The sequence below is a fragment of the Lycium ferocissimum genome, chromosome 5 (assembly GCF_029784015.1).
Source record: "Lycium ferocissimum isolate CSIRO_LF1 chromosome 5, AGI_CSIRO_Lferr_CH_V1, whole genome shotgun sequence".
NCBI classification, from domain to species: domain Eukaryota; kingdom Viridiplantae; phylum Streptophyta; class Magnoliopsida; order Solanales; family Solanaceae; genus Lycium; species Lycium ferocissimum.
Genome location: NC_081346.1, coordinates 775,662 through 801,289, shown reverse-complemented (window position 1 = coordinate 801,289; position 25,628 = coordinate 775,662). Strand labels below are relative to the sequence as shown.

The following is a 25,628-nucleotide window of genomic DNA, read 5'->3' as shown; positions in this document are numbered from 1 at the left end:
TTTTGGATTGAGATCAAAAATTCATTTTTTTTTTATATTTTTTTTTGTTTATTACTTACTCCGTCCATGTTTACTTGTCTATATTTGACTTGGGACACTTTTAATAAGCAATAAATAAAATGAGAAATGAATTGGAGTACTTAATCATACGGGTAAAATAGGTATAAAATGGTAAATTATGTCTTATTTTTTCAAACTATACAACTTACACGTAAAAGTGGACATCTATTTTTAGTATAATGGACAAATAAAAATGGACGGAGGGAGTGTACTATAAAAATTAATTTGTGTTATTATAATTGTTAAATTCAATTTAAATCACTTTACTACTTAAATTGTGATGGAAATTTCATAAGCATTGCTTAGGAAAAACATGAAATTTATGATTCATTTTTGAGAACTTATAGTTTATCTAATTCTACATTTACTTATAAGTGTAATTACTTATTGAAGAGTTTTTCCATTATTATTTTTTATTTTAATTGGTATAATTCTCTTATTGAAGATGTAATTTTACTTGTGCAAGTTCATTTTTTAATATATATAAAGGATGTAGGTCCCTTGGTGAAAATGTTGATTTTAGCTATGTTGTTAATGGATGTAATTCCTTATTTAAAATGCTAATTATGTTCGTTTTTTGATTTTTGAGATGTAATTTTCATATTTGTAAATAAAAATAGGCCTACTAAGTTGAGCTGAACAAACTCAAAAGAGATGGACTCGATCCAAATACACGTTCCTAACAAGATATACATTGAAGAAAAATTGTGACACCCGCTATCTTCAAATCCTAGATCCGCCTCTGATTCTTATTGTGTCATTCTTCCCTTTTACTATTCGGAAAAGGGCCAAAATTACCCCTGAACTTTGAGAAATAGTTTATTCATACCCTTCGTTATACTATTGGGCCAATTATGCCCTTACGGTTATACTATGGTCCAAATTTACCCTTAATCTAAACGGACTGCCACGTGTCCTAATCCTAGACGCCCAACCCATTTCCCCCAACAATTTCATCCAGATCAAATAATTATCCAGATCTGACCCGGATGAAATTATTTCACCCAACTCGTTTTTGCTTATTTCAAACCCAAATAAAATCCTTTATCATTTAGCTGAGATTTCAATATCACAGTAATTATCTTCTTTTATATAGTATCTTTTTTTATTAGTTGTGTAACTGTTCTATAAGAGCACTTGGTGGATCGGAAAAATGAAGAACTTCAATCGAGCTTTAGTTAATGACTTAGTTAAAGAGAATCTAACTAAAGAGCATTCTGTATGGTTTGTTTTCATTCTAAAAATGAAACATGTTTCATATAAATATCATTCAGTGAACGTTTTAATCTTGGCTTGACCGAAGGCAACGTTTTTATGTTTAAAGAGTGAAGGAATAACTCATGAAGTTGAGCTTTGCTGGGATTTCATCACATGGTCGAACTCAGTGATTTTACCTTGCAGTCTTGAGCTAAGTTGAAGCTTCATGACCCGAATTGGGATTGAACTTGTTATCTGGTCAATCATGTGGTTCACAAATTTAAAGAAACTTTGTAATTCCTTGTTTCAAGAGGAGATTAATCGGTAGTTCAGAATTGTCAGGCAAGATTGTCCGAGAAGATGCCATCTCTTGAAAACCTCTGGCTGTATTTGTTAATGGTACGTTACAAGATCGGTTCACTACTTATAAGCCCCTTTGCAAAGGTTTCCTCTTGTTCATGGCCTGCAACTGTCAACTCACCAAGGAAAAGACAAGTACCAAAAGATGGGATTTCTAGGTCAGCATGAGAAATATCTAGGTTTTGAATTCAAAATTACGCTTTGACTCTCACTGTTCTGCAACTTGTGAGGAGTTCACTCTGTTTCATCTTGTTGAAAATTGATTTTAAGTCATTTTTTGGAAAATAAGGGATTGTATTTGGGTTTGAAATAAGCGAAAACGGGTTTGATGAAATAATTTCATTCGGGTCGGATCCGGATAATTATTTGATCCGGATGAAATTATTGGGGGAAAATGGGTTCGGCGTCTAGGATTAGGACACGTGGCAGTCCGTTTAGATTAGGGGTAAATTTGGAACATAGTATAACGGTAAGGGCATAATTGGCCCAATAATATAACGGTAAGGGCATAATTGGCTCAATAGTATAACAAAGGGTATGAATAAACTATTTCTCAAAATTCAGGGGTAATTTTGGCTCTTTTCCATTTATTATTTGTTTATGCTTTGGAAAATGAAGAAGATGTAAAGGGAAATAAGGAGAAAGCTTAAAGATTTTGGAAGGAAATAAAAGTTCTTGAATATTAAAATTTCCCAGCTTCTAACTGTTAGATTTAGCTCATTTCTCTTTCCAATATTACCATTAATAGAACTATAGAAGTTTAAAAAAAAAAAAAAAAAAAAAAACAAAACCAAATCTTGGCCTTTCAAAATTACAAGAAAACATCTCTCGCTAATCTAAGATTATATTGATAATTCTTGAAGCAACCACAAAGTTATTTCTAGTTCTCTCCTCATTCTTTGATTCCGATGCATGGAAAAACTAATATGTGGCCAAAACAGAGATTATCTAGAACTTGTACTCACACGGCATCAACCGCAACAACAGGACCAGAAGCTGGAGGAATAGCCGAAGCCAGAGCAGCAGACCACCACACATTGTAAATTTGTAATCGACAACCCAATTGGTAACGTTCCTGAGGAGAGTTGGGATATGAGTAAATGTGGAGTAAAATATTCTCAACTGTTGGAGATTGAACTACCAATTATTGAGAATATACGAAACCTTATTATACTCTAATTGTAATAGTTTAGTCTATTTATGGTACAATTCTAGTTATGGCAAATATAGGATTTGAATTTATTTAATGTAGTTATTTTATTAAACTATGTGTTAAAAACCTTACTTGTCAGACAAAGCACAGGAGATTTATTCCGATAAGCATTTTTAAATAAAATCCGATTCCGCCACAATATATTGGACTAGTTTGACATAAACACTGAATGCTGGGAACTGTTTACATTCCCGACATTACATCAAGTGATTAGTGGAAATTATTACTATAACTTATCGCTAACTGAGGATTCAATGCTTTAGCTTTAAATTTTTAATGTTTCTAAGACCAATTTAAAACAGGCTTACAAAAGACGCTAAAAAAATATATTACGTAAATTAACGTTTTCAATAACCACGCTTGGTTATTCGAGTATATATTTTTTTAATTTAGAATCACAATTTCCACGTTTAGACACTCTTAGAAAGGAGGACCGGCCAAAGCATGTCTTCAAGTTATAATAATTCCTCCTTAAATTATCTATCATAATTATTAAAAATGGTTATCTCCAATTATTTATTTTTGGACATTTAAGATAATATTAATTTTTTTCTCATTTTACTCTTAATAATATTTTGTTATTATTAATAATAATATAAATAGAGTAAACATTTAATTAAAAGATAAAGTAAATTAGTCATAAGGGTATTAAAAGAGCAGCAATAATTAGAGATGGAAGAAGTATCGGTTTTTAAAGTTTCACCCTTATTTTCACCGTATGACCCACTGACAAAAGTTAAAAGTAAGAAGTACGGTAAAGACTTAAAAATTACACAAACGTGGACCTTTCCATTATAGCACGTTCTACTATATCTTATTTTTATTAATATAATAATATAATATAGAGCCCGTTTGGATTGACTTATAAGTTTTTTAAACAACACAAATTTTTTTTAGTGTTTAATAAATCAAATTTAAATCATTTTGTGCTATTAAAATAAGTTTCAAAAAAATTAATTACTTCTATAATTTTAAATTTTATCTAAAAGCGAAGTATATGTTCTAAAATAAGATAAAGCCCAAAAAAAGTAAGTTGGATTGCTTCTAATTTATTTTTTTTTTTTTAGAACATATGTTCAAGCTTTACTACTTTTTTTAAGCCCATCCAAACAGGCTCATAATAATATCCTTATCTTCACAACTGTTTGTGGGCCAACCCCTTGTCCCCACTTTTTGCCAATATAAACCCTTCACCTCTCCACTTATCTACCCTCATATCAAACACCCTTCAGTGCTTACTAGTTACTAGCTCAATTTCCTCAATTTCTTTCATTTTCTGCTTCTTTAATCCTCAAATGGGTCAGAAATCAGTTGCTGTTGGACTGAAAATCCTAATTAAACAAGGCAAGGCAGATCCTAACAGTGTTCTAATTATGTATAGTTCAAGATTCACCAGAGTTAAACCCATCTTCCACACAAATCCTACTGAAATATCTAGCAGTGCTGAACATAATTCTTGCTTCCTCAAATGTTGTTTCCTTTGCAACAAGACTTTGAGGCTTGACAAAGAAGTTTACATGTTAAGGTACATAAACTAGTATAAAACCAATCAACTAGCTTATAACATGTTTATTCAAATTTCCAAAACCTTATTATTTTGAAGTGTTTCTCAAAAAAATATTTTTAGAGAGTAGTCTCTAATTTGTGTCTAACTAATCAATTTGACAAACACAACTGTCAGTACTAAACTACTTGTGCTTGGTCAAGCTTTGAGAAAATACTTCTAGGGAGAAATTACTATATTCAGTTACTGAAAATTAACTTACTTTTTTCATAAAATCTTAGCTGAACACATCAGTTCTCCGTTATGAGAATTTTCGAAAGAACGAAACACTTTTTGACTTCACAAAACCTTGGTTAAACATACTATAGTATTAATTTAATTGATTTTCTCTATTTTGCTAGTAGTATCATTTTTGAGAGACACGTTAATTAACAATGTTTTGTATTAATTAATGCAGGGGTGATCTGGGATTCTGCAGTTTGGAGTGTAGAAACAGGCAGATTTACATGGATGAAATTAAAGAAATTGAAACTCAAACTAAGAAAATTTTAGGATCTTTTCGCAGACGTGGAGAAAGTGGCCGGTGTAGTGAAACTTCGGCTCTATTGGAAGATTACCATCAACGGCGAAACCCTATAGCATATGCTAAAAATACACCTATATTCACATTCTCATAATTTATTTTCTTTTTTTGCTTTATTCTAAAGTTTAGGTGATTATGAGTATATATTCGGAAATGTATAGTGGAAGAAATAGTAGGGAACACAAAGTGACAATATGAGCTGTCGAAGATGCTGATGTGGGTGCATCCGTCCATGAAAGTTTCCTACGTGACAATAATTGAAGACGAGGATGATTTTAACCCATTCTTCTCTTTATCCAATTCTGTATTTTCGAACTTTATGTGGATTTCCGGAATAAAGGTACCAAAATTATAGAAACCGTAGTATAATGAGAGAATTGTTGTTACTTTATATATTTCCGAATCGACCTCAACTACAAACTTATATATGTAATGCTTATGTGTTTTCACATACACTATTATCACTAAATTACATTTAATTGAAATATATTTATTCTCACATCAACTTATCAGCACTTAATTTTAAAAATTAACATGACTTGAGGGAAGCACCATATATGGTGAACCTTTACCTTCCTCTTGGATCAAACGTTGAGTACAAAGGAATTGAACCTTTTTATTTTTCACACAATCAACTAGTATGGAAATGTTATTATATTATACTATAGATTAACATAGTTGAAATTTCACATTATTTATTTAAGTGCGAAATATGGGGAACTATTCAATCAATTGTCTTAATACTTACATATTTTACATCTCACCCAATTTGCATGAAAATATCTTTTACGCACCTTAATTTTGCGGTCAACGAATTTGCGATTTTCACAGCTGAGAGCTTGTTTGGCTAAGTTGCCAAAATCAAGTTCTTTTGATAGTATTGCATCAATAATCTTGTATTTATGTCATTAGTTGACCACCAAAAATTGCAGGTGGTAAGCTTATCTTCTTCTTTCAGATATAATAAATCTCACCTAATATTTGTTGATATGATGATTGATGACTATGATGTATAGCTATAAGCATGTGTCGTCTCTAAGTGTCATAAATATTGCAAACGACCTTTATCAAAATATCTTTTATTTATTTCATATTAAAATTTCTATCTTGGTAGCTGAAAATATGTGTGGATATGTGGTTCTATCAAATTTTCTTAGTAAATAGAGATTATTAACTTAAGTACTAAAAATGTTAAGGGTTGATCATACAGAAATTTATAAAGAAAGTAATGTATAAATCACAAATTGAGTAATATATGAATCAAATATAACATTCATTTTACTACACAGTAAAAAAAAACACACACACACACACACAAAACCCACAATGGACTTGGATAAAGAGGAGATATATAAGCATACATGAATTTTATCTTACTACTTAATTAGCTTTTAAACTTTATTAGCTACCTTAACCTTATTAATTAGGTTAATAACAGAGACAGCAACCTAATTAATAAAGTGCGATAGTTCTAACGTTGTGTTTGAAAAGCTCAATATGTAGTATTAGTATATGCTGCAGTTATTAGGCATAACATATTAACATGTACCCCCAAAAAAAGTGATTAGGCATAACATGCTACACGCTTATTGTTATTCCATCACATGAGCAGTGCTCTTGCACTGTGAGTGTGAGCCTGTGAGGTCAGTACTTGTTGAAAATATGAATAAGTCAACATTCTCATAAGCACGTTTGATTTGTTACAATATTTTTATTATTTTTGAAGTTACAAGCGCACACTATTTCCACGTTCAGACACTCTCTCATAAATCGGTGACCAAAAACTATTTCTACAGTGTATCGTGGCCCACTCGAGAAGTTAACGAAGTATCCTAGTTTTTCTGTTTTACGTAGTCAAACACGGTAAAGATTAAAAAAATTAATTTTCAGGAACATGAACACTCCATCAAAACCACGTTCTTGTTTTCTTGCCCGCTAACTTGTCCCCACTTCAGTCAATATTTGATCATGCTTACTTGCACCAAATCAAACTCCCTTAAGCTTAGACCTCATTTTCATTCTTTCTGCTTCTCCTATATTCTACCCCTCAAAAGGAACACCTCTACCATGGAATTGAAAGCAATAAACCAGTTGCTCGCGTTATGTAATAAATGAATCTAAATGAAAACATGATGAGGCAAGTGATCCTAATGGTGGTTAAGTTAGTTAGAGGAGTAACTGTTAAGTTAAAGGTAGTTAGAAGGATTAGTGTGAAATCTGTTATAGAGTTCAGGGACCTAAGTATCAATATCTAAAAATGATTTAGTTATTAATTCATAAGTTAGTTACATGATTAGGCTCCATGGTTCACACACCTATATATACCAGATATACAGACCTGTATACATCATCACAATAATGAGAATTCAGTTTGATCTTCTTCTTCTTACCTCTTCTTCTGCGTGTACATTGTGATCAGGATCATTGATCCTTCTTCTCCTTCTAAAAACTACATGGTATCAGAGCTTTCAAGCTTGTAATCCAGCTTGATCGATCGAAACATTCTGTTCAAATCTTCCGCAAATATACAGTTCTTATAACTGCTGTTACTGATTGAAATCTTGAAAATTCAAGATGGCAATTGATGAAGTTACAAATGTGACTAATGGTGGTACTCACAACAATAATCAAAGACAAGAAAATGCTGATAGCTTCAACTCTCACAGAACAGGAAATCAAAATGGAATTGATTATACACATCCACTATTCCTGCAGTCTTCTGATGTTAGTGGAATCCAGGTGATTTCTTTCCAACTTAGTGGTTCTGAAAATTTTTCTGCTTGGTATAGATCAATGAGGTTGGTATTGTTGGGTAGAAACAAACCTGGAATAGTTGATGGAACAGACTCAAAAGACAAGTTTCCTGGTTTAGAAAATTTGTGGGGGAGGGTTAATGCTATAGTGTTATCATGGGTAATAAATTCTGTATCAAAAGAATTACTTGGGGGTATCATGTATGCTTCTAGTGCTCAACTAGTGTGGGAGGATCTGATTGAAAGATTCCACAAGATAGATGGTTCAAGAACCTTCAACATTCATAAAGAAATAGCCACTCTTACCCAAGGCACAAGTTCTGTGTCTAGTTATTACTCTAGGATGAAAGAACTGTGGGTAGAGTTTGAATCTTTAGTCTCTACACCATCTTGCAATTGTGATAAATCAAGGGAATATGTGGTGCATCTACAGAAAATGAAGTTGTTCCAATTCTTGATGGGACTAAATGATACCTACAAGGCAGCTAGAAGCCAAATCTTGCTTATGAATCCTATGCCATCTGTTAATCAGGCATACTCAATGATCATGAGTGATGAAGGACGAAAGTCTGTATTTGCTAATGCTAGGGTGTTAGGGTCAAATCCTGGACCACAAGGGTCATTTGAGTCTGCATTGTATTCTAGAAATGGAGGAAATCAGAAATTCAAGAAAAACTATAACTCACTATTTTGTGATTTTTGCAGGATTAAAGGTCATACTAAAGAAAATTACTATAAGATACATGGATATCCTAAAGATTTCCAGTTCAAAAGAAAGGGTGGAAACAACTCTTCTTATCATGGAAATAGTTCTGCACACAATGTGATGGTTGAGGGTGATAGTTACAACTGTGGTAATGAACAAACTAACAGTTGTCTTGGTGGTGGCAAGCCTAGTCAAGCTGGACAAATGCTTTTCATGAGTGCAGAGGGTCAAGGACATGGATATGCAGCAGCATCTACCTCAACAAGCCAGATGAACCAGCAAGAGTCTTGTCCACTACTGACTCAAGATCAATATCAACACATCTTGAAGTTACTGAGCAAACCTGCTGATCCTATTCACTCAGTGAATATGGCAGGTATGATGAGTACTGCATTGACAGTCCAGGACCAGAAACAAGAGTGGATAGTAGATACAGGTGCTACCAATCATATGGTAGCAGACCTGAAGTTACTAGACACTCTAACTGTGTCAAATACTGGAAATCCTAAAAGGGTATACCTACCAAATGGAGACATTTCTTTGGTTACTCATATAGGATCAAGTACTCTCTTCAATAACAATACAGTCACTGATGTGTTTTATATTCCTCAGTTCAAATTCAATTTGCTATCTGTCTCAAAACTAACTAAAGAATTGAAATGTTCAGCTTCATTTTTCCCTGACTTCTGTATTTTTCAGGATCTCTTCAATGGGAAGGTGAAGATGATTGGTAGAGAAGATGGAGGATGGAGGCTTATACATACTCTCAGAAAACACTGACAAAAAAGAAGTCATTTTAGCTGCTATCAATCCTAGAAATGTTGTTTCTGTTATACTTGATCAAAACTACAAAATAGATGTAGATGTCTGGCATAGGAGATTTGGACATGTATCAATAAAAGTCTTGAAAAAACTATTTCCTGTTAGCCTAGATCATATTACTAAGACAGTCAATAAATGCACAGTGTGTCCATGTGCCAAACAGACTAGGTTGCCTTTTCCTGTTAGTGTCACTCATAGTTCTAGTAGTTTTGACTTGATTCATATGGATTTGTGGGGACCTTACAAAACTGCTACTCTTGAAGGAAATAAATACTTTCTTACTGTTGTGGATGACTATTCTAGATTTACATGGGTGTTCTTGTTAAAAGTAAAGTCTGATGTCTATACAATCTTGCAACAATTCCTTACTTATGTGAATACTCAGTTTAACAAAATGGTAAAAGTTGTAAGAAGTGACAATGGGACTGAGTTTGTAAACACATTGTGCAGTGACTTATTTAAAAAACTAGGCATAATTCATCAAACTTCATGTACCTACACCCCTCAGCAAAATGGAATTGCTGAGAGAAAACACAGACATATACTAGAAATAACAAGAGCAATTAAATTCCAAGCTTATATTCCTATAAAATTTTGGGGACTATGTGTTAAAGCTGCAGTATACATTATAAACAGGCTACCAAGTTCTGTCGTTAAAGACAAATCACTATATGAGCAGTTGCATCACAGAGAACCATCTCTAGCACACCTAAGAATACTTGGTTGCTTATGCTTTGCAAAAATTGTGCATGAATTTGATAAACTCAATACAAGAGCAAGAACTGCAGTCCACCTTGGATATGCAGAAACACAAAAAGGCTATATACTCTATGATCTAACTAGTCATGTTTTGTTTGTCAACAGAGATGTTTTTGTCACGACCCAACCCCGTAGGCCGTGACTAGTGCCCGAGTTGGGCACCCAAACGCATTCATCAAACCTGAATCACACACAGCTGGCTGACGCGTATACAAATATCAAACGCTGTTTCAAACACATCTCAAACCCATTCATATATATACACATATATCGAAAGCCGATATACGTCCGATGGCGCATTGGCCCAAAACATATAATATACAAACACACACGTATGTGGTAGGCACACAACCCACATATACGTCTACGTGCCTCTAAACAAACCAACCGAATCATATGACGGGACGGGCCCCGCCGTACCCCCCGAACACACATACACATATACGCAACGAACGAGTATATACCAAGATATAGGCTCGGATAAAAGGAGCACTCCAACACGGCAGAATGTATCTCCTAAATCGGCGGACCGCAAACCGGTCGTCCGTACCTCGCGGGCATGAACGCGCCCCCGAGGAAAGGGGTCGGACGAAATATGTACCGAGTATGCAAAGCGTAAAATATAGTAAATAAACCGAGTCACGCTCGAACGTATACCGAAAGTAAGTACATTTCCAAATGCCAAACGTTTATTTTCAAAATCGAAAGCATGCAAAGGGCACGGTAAAATATGGTCGCCCGCCTGTCGATGGCGCCATAACACAAAGATAACACCGGAAGGTTTCAAATCTCCGTACAACCCCGAACGCAACACATCATCACAACACATCGTAAGCCATATCACAAGATAACTTCATAAACGGGAACCGCCCCCATGGCGAGGTCTCGGAACCGTAACACAAGATAACACCGGAATATATCATAGTGCGCACGACAACAAAACCGGCCCGGGAACCGGTGAAAGATATACCAACAACACGCACGAGCAGAGTCGTGAGTAACCATATGCATAAAATCGTTATCATAAGTTCAAAAAGTAAGTAAAATAACCATACTTGGGGATCGGGAAAATCGTCATACCAAACTCTCTCAAACGTCATCAGAAAAGTGCAAAAGAAGGTCGCGGGACCCACGGACGAGCGTCAACCCGAGCGGGGCCCGCCTATGGAAATCATACTCATCACACGTCATACAACCTCCCACGACGATATCGAGGCAATCCGAGCCCTTAGTCGAAAGCTATGAGCGTTCGAAGTTTCAACATCGTTTAAGAATAAAACTCTTTTGAAAACCAAGTTTTTATGCAACTTTAAAAATCATTTTTTCCAACAACATCAAGACCAATATTTTCTCACATCAACATACGATTACCAAGAGACAAACGCGAACCCTGGACATGTTCGGATTATGAGAATAGAATTCCTCGAGGCTCGTGTTGTAGCCTATACACAACTAAGACATGCCAAAAGAAAGAAGGGTTAAGCTTACATACCTCGCTTGCACACAACGCTAATCCAAATCAAACTTATATCTCGAATTCTCCAAGATCTACATAACATCAATAAATACCAACGTCAACCAAGCATTTAGAAGTTCATTTCCAACTAACACATAATCCTACGAAATTGGGCAAAGACTTCCTTTATAAATGGACCAACCCCGAGAATTCAACTCGGCCAAATTCAACAACACAACAACACCAACAATCATTCCAACAATATCCATAATCAATTCACACACATTCGAACATTAATAATCCTTCTCCACACATTCCAACAATATTCCAATTATACTTACTACAACTACATACTTACAAACCAACATGTAATCAAACTAACGCATATTCAATCATCAATCCAAAACCATTCAAACAACATTCAAGAACTCTTTAAATAATCCATACAATATTTCCAACAATCCAACAAATACTCCATTCCACCAGAAATGGTCCCCAAACCCGAGAACCTCAACTCTAACACATTTCTCGGTTTCAAATCATGATTTGCTCCAACAATTCATACTCTAACCATGCCATTTCCATAAACATAAAAATTACACTAAATGGACCAAACCTTCCAAATCACCCATAACACTTACAATACCAATTCGAATCATTAAACTCTTATTTCCAACATAGAATCCACATAACAACACCAACCAAAACTCTAAGAAATTTGATTCATTTCTTGGCACACGAAGGCCATATTCGGCCAACACCAACCACACACATAAGGATAATTTCATGCTTTTCTTCACATTACAACAATCAAAACATGCAAACTACAATTAATTCATTACTTCCAACACAACATACACACACACGGCCAAACCCTATGTGCACGGCCAAACTTCAAATACCAAGTTTCCATAAATTTCATCCATATGAACATACAACAACACACATAAACCTTCCATAACTCATAAAACAAGATTAAAATTTACCTTTCTTCACAAATCCTCAACTTGTCCAAAGTTGGCCAAGGATGAAAACGAACAATCCAACGCTTGAAACAACAACTCCACGTTATCAAGCACCTTCCAATTAGTAGATTTGCTTAGGAGAAATAATTTTGGGATGGCTTAATCTTGGACTCCTTTTTTCTTGTTCTTGTCGAAACTCTCTTTTCTCCTCTCCAAGTTTCTTGATTTTTTCCTAAGTCTTAAAATGATGATATAATGGTCCCTTAAGTCATCTCCTAATTTACATATAATAACCATGTGGCCATGGCCCACCCAAAGGTGGCCGGCCACATGGCCAAGTTTTACTCCCTCCATTTTTTCAATAATTGATAACTTCTCATAATTCCATCTTTGGTCCCAAAGTTTCTTTGATGCTTCCATACCCATAACGTCATACACACTTAGGTCACACGACAAAATCGAAGGTCACACGTCCCGACTTCGTATCCCGGAATGGTCTCAACCCTAACTTATCATAGTTAACCCGAATCGTCCCGTTGTTCAAAATACGGGATGTAACAGTTATCTTCAAGGAGGATATATTTCCTTTTAAGCAACAGGAAACTGCTGCTCCACCTTTCAAGTACAATGGCACAAATGAATCAGACATGACAACAGTTCAATTTGACATGAATGATCAAGGTTCAGTACCAAATGAGGGGGAGCAACTAAGCACGCAACAAGTTGCACATCTAGAGGCTGAAACACCTGAAGTAAACCAACAATCACCACTATAGATACCAAATAATATTCCTGCTCAACCAAATCCCATACCTACTGCGTACTCAACTAAATATAAGAACATGAAGAAGGAACAAAACACCACCGGTGTGGATGAAAGATTTCATTTCACTAAATATATATGATGAACCTTATGCTCTAGCCAAATACCTATCATATGACAAACTAGCTCCTAAATACCAAGCCTACTTGTGCAAAATGACAAACATAACAGAACCAAAGAACTACAAAGAAGCAGCAACTGATCCAAAATGGATAGAAGCCATGAAGGTAGAAATCTCAGCATTACAAGATAATCATACATGGGATATTGTCAGCCTCCCAGCAGGAAAGTCACCTATAGGGTGTAAGTGGATTTATAAAGTGAAATACAAGTCCACATGTGAAGTTGAAAGGTATAAGGCAAGGCTAGTAGCTAAGGGATATAGTCAAAAGGAGGGTATAAATTACCAAGAAACCTTCAGTCCTGTAGTAAAGATGAAGAGTGTTAAGGACAGTTTGACAATTGTAGCTCAAAACAAATGGCACATCCATCAAATGGATGTCTTTAATGCATTTCTATAGGGTGATTTGAATGATGAGATCTATATGGAGTTACCTCAGGGATTTAAGAGCCAGGGGGAGAAAAATTCAGTGTGTAGACTCATTAAATCCCAGTATGGATTGAAACAGGAACCTAGACAATGGAATGCTAAGCTATCTGAGGCTCTATTGAGTTATCAGTTCAAGCAAAATGAGCATGATCATTCTTTATTCATCAGGAAAATAGCAACAAACTCAGTATTTGTGCTCATATATGTGGATGATATGCTCATACTGGAAGCAGCCTACAAGTTATTGAAGAAACTAAGAATCAACTGAAACAATCTTTCAAGATGAAGGATCTGGGTGAACTCAAATATTTCTTAGGCATTGAGTTTGCAAGATCAAAACGTGGCATACTATCAAAGGAAATATGCACTTGAGCTTATTGCTGAGACTGGATTAAGTGGTTCAAAATCAGCTGTAACACCTATTGATACAAATATCAAGCTTACTACAAAGGAGTATGATGATCTAGTCAACAAAGAAAATTCAGAATCTCAGGAAACCAACTCAAAAACCAAGACTATACATGATCCATTGGCTGATCAAGGAGCTTATCAGAGACTAATAGGGAAGTTGCTATAGCTGACCATGACCAGGCCTGATATATCATTTAGAGTACAGACATTAAGTCAATTTCTTCAACAACCAAAAGAATCCCATATGGAGGTAGCTCTAAGAATAGTAAGATATATAAAAGGCTAGCCAGGGCAAGGAGTTCTACTGTCAAGTACTCAAGATAACAAAATTTCTGCCTTCTGTGATGCAGACTGGGCTTCTTGTCCACATACTAGAAAGTCTGTATCAGGATATTTGGTAAAATTTGGGAATTCTCTATATCATGGAAATCAAAAAAGCAATCTACAGTCTCAAGAAGTTCAGCAGAATCAGAATATAGAAGCCTTGCTACAGTGGTCACTGAGATAATTTGGTTGCTAGGCTTGATGGAGGAGCTAAGGATTAAAGTTCAAAAACCAGTTGAAATATTCACTGATAGTAAAGCGGCAATACAGTTGGCTGCAAATCCTGTATATCATGAAAGAACTAAGCATATCGAGATTGATTGCCACTTCATAAGGGAAAAGATTACACTAGGATTGGTGCTACTAAATATGCTCCTACTCAAGAACAACCTGCAGATTTACTGACAAAAGGACTATGCAAATTCAGCATCACTATCTATGTTCCAAGCTAGGAGTTCAAAACATTTTTTCAGTCCCTAGCTTGAGGGGGAGTGTTGAGGCAAGTGATCCTAATGGTGGTTAAGTTAGTTAGAGGAGTAACTTTTAAGTTAAAGGTAGTTAGAAGGATTAGTGTGAAATCTGTTATAGAGTTCAGGGACCTAAGTATCAATATCTAAGTATGAGTTAGTTATTAATTCATAAGTTAGTTACATGATTAGGCTCCATGGTTCACACACCTATATATACCAGATATATAGACCTGTATACATCATCACAATAATGAGAATTCAATTTGATCTTCTTCTTCTTACCTCTTCTTCTGCGTGTACATTGTGATCAGGATTATTGATCCTTCTTCTCCTTCTAAAAACTACAAAACATGCTGTAAAAAACGAGAGAAGACGCATGATAGGCTCTTTATTTTTCAATATGACATGCATTTGTTTTAAGATTCCAAGTTAGTAATTTACATTTATCTTAAAATGTATTTGATATTAAAAAAAAAAAAAAAAACAGAAAATCATTTAGGGTGTCTTTGTGTTCGGTACAAAGAAAATGTTTTATTGGAAAACATTTCCTTGGAAAATAAATGGTGTCAATTTCTTATTTTTCTTTACTACTTTTATCACTTAATTATGTAATAACATATATATTTTCACTATATATATTAAAACATTTACAACAATAGTAAGTCTAGTTGATTTCGTGTCACACATGTGTTTCGTACAGCTGTCAAATCCCTTGTAAACTTGGCTCCCTTTTATCAACACTTTCAAACACAAATAACCCCACTTTCTTTTTAATGTCGTCATTATGATACAATTATGTTTAAATAAACTTCAATTCTCGCGCCTTTAAAGAGAATCCCAAAGTGTTTCATGTCCATGTAAGTCTTTAGTAGTTTGGGGGTTGGGGAGTTAGGGTGGGGGTTTGGCTGGGGTGGAGCTAGTGTAGAGCATGCGGGTTCGGCCGATAATACTCTAAAAGGAATAAAGTATATTCTCGATAAATTAAGAAGCAAATATACTCTATAAGGAAAAATAATATTCTGAATTAATTGCAATATTTGAAGCGTTGAGATCCAATTGTAGACTTGTAGTCGTCGAAACTCGAAAGCATAACATGCATGCAAGAACACTTGGACGAAAATATCCTTTAAGTTCGTGGACAAACATGTCGAGAGCTCCAATCCACAGTAATAGCAAAAGTCATGCCCACATCTGCAAAAGATTCAAACAAAAAAAAAAAAAAATTCAATTTAAACATTTATACCAAATCCCAAAAGAAAATAATTGATATTCACTAGATAGTCATATTACAAACTTTTTAACCATTTGTTACATTTTGTAAGGATCTAATGGACTGAACAATAGTGTTAAATCGTTTTCATTTTCATTGATTGCGCGAAAAGAACAGTGATAGTATTCAAAATTTAAGTGGTAGTAATAATGCCGAATTGACATACTGACTAAAACAAGTTATTAATCAATCTCCAGATTATCTTGTCAAGCTTTGTTATTAAAAAAATTACTTGTTATTAGAAGCCAAATTTTGTACAACATTATCTCTCTTAGAGCGTCATTATTTGATGACGGTCAACAAGTCCTTTATTAAACAAATCAAAAGAGGGGAGAACCAATGTGCCGACTTGGCAAAGTCGAAGAGCACAAACATGATGATTTGACAATATGAGAAACAGGCTAAAGGATATGGAGTTTCTTTTCCCGACAAATTTAAGTATTGTTGCTTTTGAAGGATTATAAGTTACTCCTTTTTAGTCGTTTCTATGTACCAAAAAAGTAACAAGGTTGATGAATGAGAAAACTACCGGCAAGTTAGGTGCAAAGAACCATCGCCCTTTTAAACGTAGCTCTTGCACTTAGGACATCTCCGCCATTTCTTGTTCTTGGCAATTCCCATCAGCATCACAGCTCTGCCCAAACGCTGAAACTCTTTGCAACCCAATCCTTCATTCCACGACACATTGCCCTGAGCACAAAACAATCTACTGCAATTGGGACACTCAGAGTAAATCACAGTTTCACTCCTATCAACAACCAACATAGCTGAACAATCCTTATAAGGACAGTACAATTTCAGCGAATTACCCAAAAGAAGAGGTTCAGGCAAAGTATTTTCCCATCTATCAAACACTTCCTTAGAAACAATTTCTCGCCATAACTTAGGTTTAATTACGGCTTTACAAGCAATATCCGGACACTTGATAACGTTAACATTTTCTTGTAGTACTATTTTGCAAGTTACATATTTGTTGACGCAGGCTACACAGAAAGAATGTGAGCAAATATTGTTGGTCACGGAACAACTCATTTGCGGGTTTATTGTCCTTACAAATCATGCAGAACATTCCAAGAGATTCTCCAATTTCCTTCTTGATTTCCCTCTTGACCCTTTTAAACTTATTAAATTCTGAAATGTGCACGGCGACTGCAGACACTAATGCCTCTTGCAGTTGCAATTCCTCAGCATATTTTTCATCTGAAATTGGGAACAATTGTTCATCATCAAACAATGCTGAGAAATAGAATCCGTCCACAGTGTCTAAGGCCATCTGTTGATATTAATTGCCGTTTTGTTGTGTCCCTTCTCTAGCTTATTATAGTTAGATGATTACACTGGGAATCTGAAAAGGTTGACTCGAAACAATTTCCAATGCTAGTTTATTGAAAATCTGAAAAGGCCTTCGAGTTCACTATGCAATCTAGTTTAGCTATTGCATTCAACGAATGTGAGGTCCTACGTGATTTTAATTAACGTGGAGATTCAGATATGTTTATCAAAGCAACTTCAATTATTATTCCTTCGTCTCAAATTATCTGTCATGGTTATTAAAAATAGTTGTCTCAAATTATTTGTTATTTTAGAAGTTCAAGGCAAATTTAATAATTTTTTCTCATTTTACCCTAAGTAGAATTTTGCAAATATTTAATGGAAAGAGATTATAACTTAGACATAAATAAGAGTGAAGTAGTCAAATACCCCTCCTAATTAATATTTTCTAAGGGACATGTAAACTAAAAAAGTGACCAATAATTTGAGAGGGAGGTAATTCTAACTAGACTAGATGCATATCATTTTGGAGGGCATCATTCTCACTTTGACCATACGTGTTATCGATATGATGATATCGCTTCAAGTTTTAATTCATACATTACATATTTGCAAGCTATATCGAGGATAAACCTATAATATTCAGCTCCTTAAAATTGCACTATTATGAATTGGCGGTTTCAGAATTTAAATTTGATAATTTTAACTTTATGTTCTTACCATTGTATTCATTACACTTTTGAAATTATAGGTTCAATATATTCTTTTAAAAGAAGTAGTAATTGTTCGCAAGCGGGCACATACACCTCGTGTCGAAAATTTTAGTATTAGTTGAATCTATTTACTTGTACGTCCTTCACTGCTACTAATTTGAATATAGATATTGGGTTTACTTCTACAACAGTTTTATGAATACAAAAGAAGAATAGACATGGAGATGTTGAAAAAATAAACCGTGCAAAAAGGACAAAGAAAGAAATACAAAGAAAAAAAAAAGAGAGGATATTTTCAAAAATATAGCTTCTGAAAATATTTACGCCACGTAGCCCAATATACAATTTATACAACATTATACAATATTATACATCATTATACCTAGGAAAAATATTGTACATAATGTATCAACCTTATATAAAGTGTACTAATAGTACTGTATAAAAAGTGTTTATATACAAATATGGGCTAAATAGTGTGTTTATACACAAAATATAGACTAAGTGGCGTAAATATTTTCAAAATAGACATAGAGCGTAATTTTCCCAAAAAAAAAATACTTGATTGATATGCAATACAAGATGGATATGAAAATTGAACCCTCAACCTCACCAATAAAGGTGTAACAAATAACCATTGCACCATCAAACATTTCGAATTTAGATGCGTATTATACTTAGATACGCTACATGATTTTCAAGATGAGGAATTAATATGAGTCATCAAAAATTTTGAAGTTCTTTATCTAGCCAAATTAGATGAAACTCTTTTTCCTCATTTTTCGTGTTATATATATCCTTTTTCGTTTATCCCAATATATTGACCTATACACTTTGTCCTCTAGAGAATAGTGTTGATTTCGAACATTTGTCAAAACTGGCCCCTTAACTGTATTGATTCCTCTCTCCATAGTAGTATGAACAACAAGTTGCGTTAAGCTTTGCACATATTTGAGATTTGACAAGCTTGTTACACTTGTGAAGATTGTTATCTACCTGATAAGGCCGCAAAACTGGGGTCAGTGTGAATTTGTAGTGTCTATTTGTAGAGGAAGCTGATTTTATGCCCTTCCATAATGCCCATTACTAGTTTAGTATAAACATTGACGCTGCTAAGTGTTTTCCTTTCCCCACACATCAAATTGACAAATGGAAATTATTAACTTGTCCCTAACTGAGGAATCATGCCTTAGGCTTTTAATGTGTTTAAGACCAATTTTAAAAAGGCTTACAAAAGACGCTAAAACATACATAAATTATTGTTTCCATAACCACGCTTGGGTTATTCGAGTATATATATTCAGTTGTTATAGCCACAATTTCCACGTTTAGACACTCTTTAAAAGGGACCGGCCAAAGCATTTCTTTGCCTTATTACAATATCGCTTTTTAATTTTCACCCATTGTTCAACTTATGATTTAGACCCACTGAAAAAAATAAAGACGCGTTTGGCCATAAGAATTTTTTACTTTTTTCGGAAAAATCTTTTCACTTTGTTTGAAATTCAACGTTTGGCCATGAAAATTTCAAATACAATTTGAAGTTGTATTTGGAATTTGAAAAACACATAAAACCTGTTTTCACTTTTTTTCCACTTGCAGTACATTCAAACAACCAAATATTTTTTGCAAAAAATATAACAAACACAACTTCATTTTTAACTCCAACTTCAAAATTTCAAATAAAGTGAAAAATGCCCACTTAAAGTAACAAGTATTCTCGATTTTAGTTTTACTTACGTGGGCTCCATGTGATAGACAAACATGGTAAAGATTTAAATATTACACAAACGTGGACCTTTCCATTATATCACATTATCACGTTCTGCTTTTTTATTATTAAAATAATACTAATATCCTTGTTTTCTTCACAATTTTGTTTTTGGGCCAACCTGTTGTCCCCACTTTTTGCCCAATATATACCCTTTCACCTCTCCACTTATCCACCTTCATATCAAACACCCTTCAGTGCTTACTAGCCCAATATTCCTTGAATTTCTTTAATTTTCTGCTTCTTTAATCCTCAAATGGGTCAGAAATCAGTTGCTGTTGGGCTGAAAATCCTAATTAATCAGAAGATTAATCAAGGCAAGGCAGATCCTAACAGTGTTCTAATTATGTATAGTTCAAGATTCACCAGAGTTAAACCCATCTTCCACACAAATCCTACCGAAATATCTAGCAGTGCTGAACATAATTCTTGCTTGCTCAAATGTTGTTTTCTTTGCAACAAGACTTTGAGGCTTGACAAAGAAGTTTACATGTTAAGGTACATAATACTCTTAAAAGCCAATCAACTAGCTTATAAAGACTAGCTTATAAAATGTTTGTTCAGATTTCCATGGTCTTATTATTTTGAAGTGTTATGCGAAAAAATATTTTTAAAGAGTAGTAGTTTGTGTTTAACTAATCAATTTGAAAAACACAATTGCTAGTACTAGACCATTTATACTTGGTCAAGCTTTCAAAAAGTGAGAGAAGTTACTTTTTTCAGTTACTGAAAATTAACTTTTCGTACTACATAAAAGAACTTACTTTTTCATAAATCTTGGCCGAACACATCAATTCTTTGATATGAGAATTTTCGAAAGAACGAAACACTTTTGGCTTCACAGAACCTTGGTTAAACATACTATAGTATTAATTTAATTGATTTTCTCTATTTTGCTAGTAGTATCATTCTTAGAGACACATTAATTAACAATGTTTTTGTATTAATTAATGCAGAGGTGATCTGGGATTCTGCAGTTTGGAGTGTAGAAACAGGCAGATTTACATGGATGAAATTAAAGAAATTGAAACTCAAACTAAGAAAACTTTAGGATCTTTTCGCAGACGTGGAGAAAGTGGCCGGTGTAGTGAAACTTCGGCTCTATTGGAAGATTACCATCAACGGCGAAACCCTATAGCATATGCTAAAAATACACCTATATTCACATTCTCATAATTTATTTTCTTTTTTTGCTTTATTCTAAAGTTTAGGTGATTATGAGTATATATTCGGAAATGTATAGTTGAAGAAATAGTAGGGAATACAAAGTGACAATATGAGCTGTCGAAGATGTTGATGTGGGTGCATCCGTTTATGAAAGTTTCCTACGTGACAATAATTGATGACGAGGATGATTTTAACCCATTCTTCTCTTTATCCAATTTTGTATTTTCGAACTTTATGTAGATTTCCGGAATAAAGGTACCAAAATTATAGAAACCGAAGTATAATGAGAGAATTGTTGTTACTTTATATATTTCCGAATCGACCTCAGCTACAAACTTATATATGTAATGCATATGTGTTTTCACATACACTATTATCACTAAATTACATTTAATTGAAATATATTTATTCTCACATCAACTTATCAGTACTTAATTTTAAAAATTAACATGACTTGACGGAAGCACCATATATGGTGAACCTTTAGCTTCCTCTTGGATCAAACGTTGAGTACAAAGGAATTGAACCTTTTTATTTTTCACACAATCAACTAGTATGGAAATGTTATTATATTATACTATAGATTAACATAGTTGAAACTTCACATTATTTATTTAAGTGTGAAATATGAGGAATTATTCAATCAATAATCTTTTACGCACCTTTGCGGTCAACCTATTATACGCTTAAATTTGCGATTTTCACAGATGAGAGCTTGTTTGGCTAAGTTGCCAAAATCAAGTTCTTTTGATAAGTATTGCATCATTAATCTTGTATTTACGTCATTAGTTGACCACCAAAATTGTAGGTGGTAAGCTTATCTAGGTGGTAAGCTTATCTTCTTCTTTCAGATATAATAAATCTCACCTAATATTTGTTGATATGATCAGTGTTTTAAGGCGGGACGCAAGGCGAGACATTTTACGCAGCACGGGGCGAGACGTAAGCCCCGAGACACAGTGCGTAAGTCCCACGGATCTACAGGACGTACGTCTCATGTATCTTTAATTTTATAATTTTATTACTAAAAATAAGCAAATGTAAAGTTTTCATTAAAATTCTGCAAATAATTCAAATAAATCACCAATAATATAAAAAGAATTATTATAATTATTATTGAGAAAGGTAACAACACAAAAAATGATAATAACCTAGATAATCTTTAAAATTAAAATATTCATTCGTTTCATCATCAATCTGCAGATCTATTAGTCCTCACCACCCTCAACAAATATTTGCACTGACTTCTATTTATACATTCAAAGAAGGAGAAGGGCAAAAAGTGTAAGAGCAATGACAAAAAATGGATGAAGTTGCTTCAAGAACATAGTGCTATGAAATCTCTATCATACCAATTTAAGACATAATTGTCTAAAAACACTATTTATGACAGTGTTATTTTTCATGAGAGTTGCTTTATTTATTTACTCCCTCTGTTTCAATTTATGTGAACCTATTTCTTTTTAGTCCATGCCAAAATGAATGACCTCTTTCCTAATTTGGAAACAGATTCACTTTATGAAATGATTTCTGCCCACACAAATATTCGGATTTATTTTGAACCACAAGTTTCAAAAGTCTTCACTCTTTCTTAAATGTCGCGATCGAATGGGTTCACATAATTCAAACAAAGGGAGTATATATTTTTAAAAAAATCACTACAACATGAAAACGTGATAACGTCAAGTATAAATATCATTACACCACAATAAAAATCATAATCTATAGCAAAAAATAATTTTAAAACAATAAAAACTAAATTTAACGCCCGGGGTGTACACCTTTACGCCCGGGACTTACGTTCCAAATTTTAGGGCGTACGCCCTATGGATCTACGCCTTTCATTTGCGCCCCGGGGCTCACCCCGAAAATGCCTCTAAAAATATGGCGATTGATGACTATGATAGTATTATGTATAGCTATAAGCACGTGTCGTCTCTAAGAATTGCTTGGCCAAGTTTTCTAAAATGTTTTTTTTTAAAAAGACTTTTCAAAAAAAGTATTTTAAAATAAACGGTTGTGTTTCGAAAAGTACTTTTGAGCAACAATTAGTGTTTGGTCAAGCTTTTAAAAAGTGCTTCTAATTGTATTTTTCTCAAAAGTACCTTTCAAAAAGTGCAAGCAAAACTATTTTTTTTTAAAAAAACGGCGCTTTCCTCTCTCCGAAGACTTATTTTCTCTCAAAAGCTTGGCCAAACACCTTAGTTTTTAAAAATAAGCACTTATTGAAAAAATAAATATTTTTGGGGAAAAAATAAGCTGGGCCAAACAAGCTATAAGTGTCATAAATATTGCAAACGACCTTTACCAAAATATCTTTTATTTATTTCATATTGAAATTTCTATCTTGGTAGTTGAAAATATGTGTGGACATGTGGTTCCATCAAATTTTCTTAGTAAATAGAGATTATTAACTTAAGTACTAAAAATGTTAAGAGTAGATCATACAGAAATTTATAAAGAAGTAATGTATAAATCACAAATTGAGTAATATATGAATCAAATATAACTTTCATTTTTAATACACAGTTAAAAAAAAAAAATACCCACAACGGACTCGAATAAAGAGGAGATATATAAGCATACATGAATTTTATCTCACTACCTAATTAGTTTAACTTTATTAGCTACCTCAACCTTATTAATTAGGTTAAATGCAGAGACAGCAACCTAACTAATAAAGTTCATTAGTTCTAAGGTTGTGTTTGAAAAGATCAATATGTAGTATTAGTAGACGCTGCAGTGATTAGGCATAACATATTAACATGTACCCCAAATTAAAACTGATTAGGCATAACGTGCTGCACGCCGATTGTTATTCCATCACATGAGCAGTGCTCTTGCACTGTGAGTGTGCGGTCACTTGTTGAAGATGATAAAATATGAATAAGTCAAACATTTTCATCAGCACACGTTCGAGTTGTTGCATTATTTTATTATTTTTGAGTTACAAGCGCACGCCATTTCCACGTTCAGACATTTTCTGACGAAAAGGTAACCACAAACTATTTCTGCAGCTTATTATGAGTGTGACCCACTTGGAAAGTTGAATAAGGGTCCTAGTTTTTCTGTTTTACGTAGTCCAACACGGTAAAGATTAAAAAATAAATTTTTAGAAACATGAAAACACCATCAAAAGCACGTTCTTGTTTTCTTGCCTACTAAACTTGTCCCCACTTCAGCTAATATATACTGATCATGCGGTAAAATTTACCTGCACTAAATCAAGAAACGTAAGATATCACTTTCATACACATATTTAACATTCAATTATGATTTTAAACTATTAGGTTAAATTTGTCAATTTGATAAAAATACAGGGTGCAAATAAGTTTTTAACCTGATCATAATCAAACTCCCTTAAGCTTAGACCTCATTTTCATTCTTTCTGCTTCTCCTATATTCTACCCCTCAAAAGGAACAACTCTACCATGGAATTGAAAGCAATAAACCAGTTGCTCGCGTTATGTAAAATGAATCTGAATCAAAACATGCTGAAAAAAAAACGAGAGAAGACCCATGACCGTAGGCTTTTTATTTTTCAATATGACATGCATTTGTTTTAAGATTCCAAGTTAGTAATTTACATTTATCTTAAAATATACTCCTATTTGATATTAAAAAAAACCAGAAAATCATTAAGATTTAAGGGTGTGTTTCAGTGTTCGGTATGAAGAAAATGATTTATTAGAAAACATTCCCTTGGAAAATAGATGTGTAGGAAATCAATCCGTGCCTTGTATTGATGTATCAAAGTTATTATATACAAAGTAGGTATCCCTAATTAGAATGATACTAGCCTAAATTACAGGACCTGATTACAATATATAAGGAAGGGAATATTACAATATTTATACTATTACATAGTCTATCACACCCCCGATCGAAGCGGGAGGTTGTCGTACGCTTAGATCGTCCACGAAATCATCAAAGAGCACGCGCGGAAGACCTTTAGTGAAGATATATGCGATCTGGTAGCGGGACGGGACGTGAAGGACACGAACATCTCCACGGGCAACTTTCTCACGTACGAAATGTATGTCCATCTCAATATGTTTAGTGCGTTGGTCTTTCGCCCCGGATTACACGATAGGTATATGGCACTAACATTATCACGATAGACTAATGTAGGCGACCGAGATTGGACAACGGAGCTCAAGAGAAGGTTGCGAAGCCAACGGGACTCGAGATACTACATTAGCAACGCCACGGTATTCGGCCTCGGCACTCGATTTAGACATAGTGGGGCGCCGTTTGGATGACCGGAGGAGAGGAGGTTATCGGCAGGAAGACACAAGAACCAGATGTGGAGCGGCGAGTGTCCGGACAACCACCCCAATCTGCATCAGTATAAGAGACAAGAGAGGCAATGGAGGACTTGTACAGATGGAGACCAAAGTCAATAGTACCTTGAATGTATCGGACTATGCGTTTAAGAGCATGCATATGGGCAACCTTAGGATCGTGCATGTGAAGGCA

At 34.2% G+C, this 25,628-nt stretch overlaps 3 protein-coding genes across 3 annotated transcripts; 2 read left to right on the top strand and 1 right to left on the bottom strand.

Moving 5' to 3' along the window:
* Positions 1-4,042: 4,042 nt before the first annotated feature.
* LOC132058055 (FCS-Like Zinc finger 17-like) lies at positions 4,043-5,275 on the top strand. Its single transcript, XM_059450622.1, has 2 exons — positions 4,043-4,355; positions 4,792-5,275. Exons 1-2 carry the CDS (start codon positions 4,126-4,128, stop codon positions 5,009-5,011), a joined length of 450 nt encoding a protein of 149 aa, XP_059306605.1. The 5' UTR covers positions 4,043-4,125; the 3' UTR covers positions 5,012-5,275.
* An 11,512-nt stretch (positions 5,276-16,787) lies between these two features.
* Positions 16,788-17,499, bottom strand: LOC132058600 (uncharacterized). Its single transcript, XM_059451056.1, has 2 exons — positions 17,280-17,499; positions 16,788-17,209 (listed from the first exon to the last, which is right to left on the bottom strand). Exons 1-2 carry the CDS (start codon positions 17,497-17,499, stop codon positions 16,788-16,790), a joined length of 642 nt encoding a protein of 213 aa, XP_059307039.1.
* Positions 17,500-20,145: 2,646 nt separating this feature from the next.
* On the top strand, positions 20,146-21,463 carry LOC132058054 (FCS-Like Zinc finger 17-like). The gene is made up of 2 exons (XM_059450621.1): positions 20,146-20,480; positions 20,939-21,463. The coding sequence occupies exons 1-2, from the start codon at positions 20,239-20,241 to the stop codon at positions 21,156-21,158; spliced, it is 462 nt and encodes a 153-aa protein (XP_059306604.1). The 5' UTR covers positions 20,146-20,238; the 3' UTR covers positions 21,159-21,463.
* Positions 21,464-25,628: the final 4,165 nt, after the last annotated feature.

Bases quoted from the DNA above. Each gene is read 5' to 3' on its own strand.
- LOC132058055 (XM_059450622.1), top strand. From the start codon at position 4,126: ATGGGTCAGAAATCAGTTGCTGTTGGACTGAAAATCCTAATTAAACAA. The intron at 4,356-4,791 runs GTACATAAACTA...TAATTAATGCAG, and splicing joins AAAGAAGTTTACATGTTAAG to GGGTGATCTGGGATTCTGCA.
- LOC132058054 (XM_059450621.1), top strand. From the start codon at position 20,239: ATGGGTCAGAAATCAGTTGCTGTTGGGCTGAAAATCCTAATTAATCAG. The intron at 20,481-20,938 runs GTACATAATACT...TAATTAATGCAG, and splicing joins AAAGAAGTTTACATGTTAAG to AGGTGATCTGGGATTCTGCA.
- LOC132058600 (XM_059451056.1), bottom strand. From the start codon at position 17,499: ATGGCCTTAGACACTGTGGACGGATTCTATTTCTCAGCATTGTTTGAT. The intron at 17,210-17,279 runs GTAAGGACAATA...CTTTCTGTGTAG, and splicing joins TGGAATGTTCTGCATGATTT to CCTGCGTCAACAAATATGTA.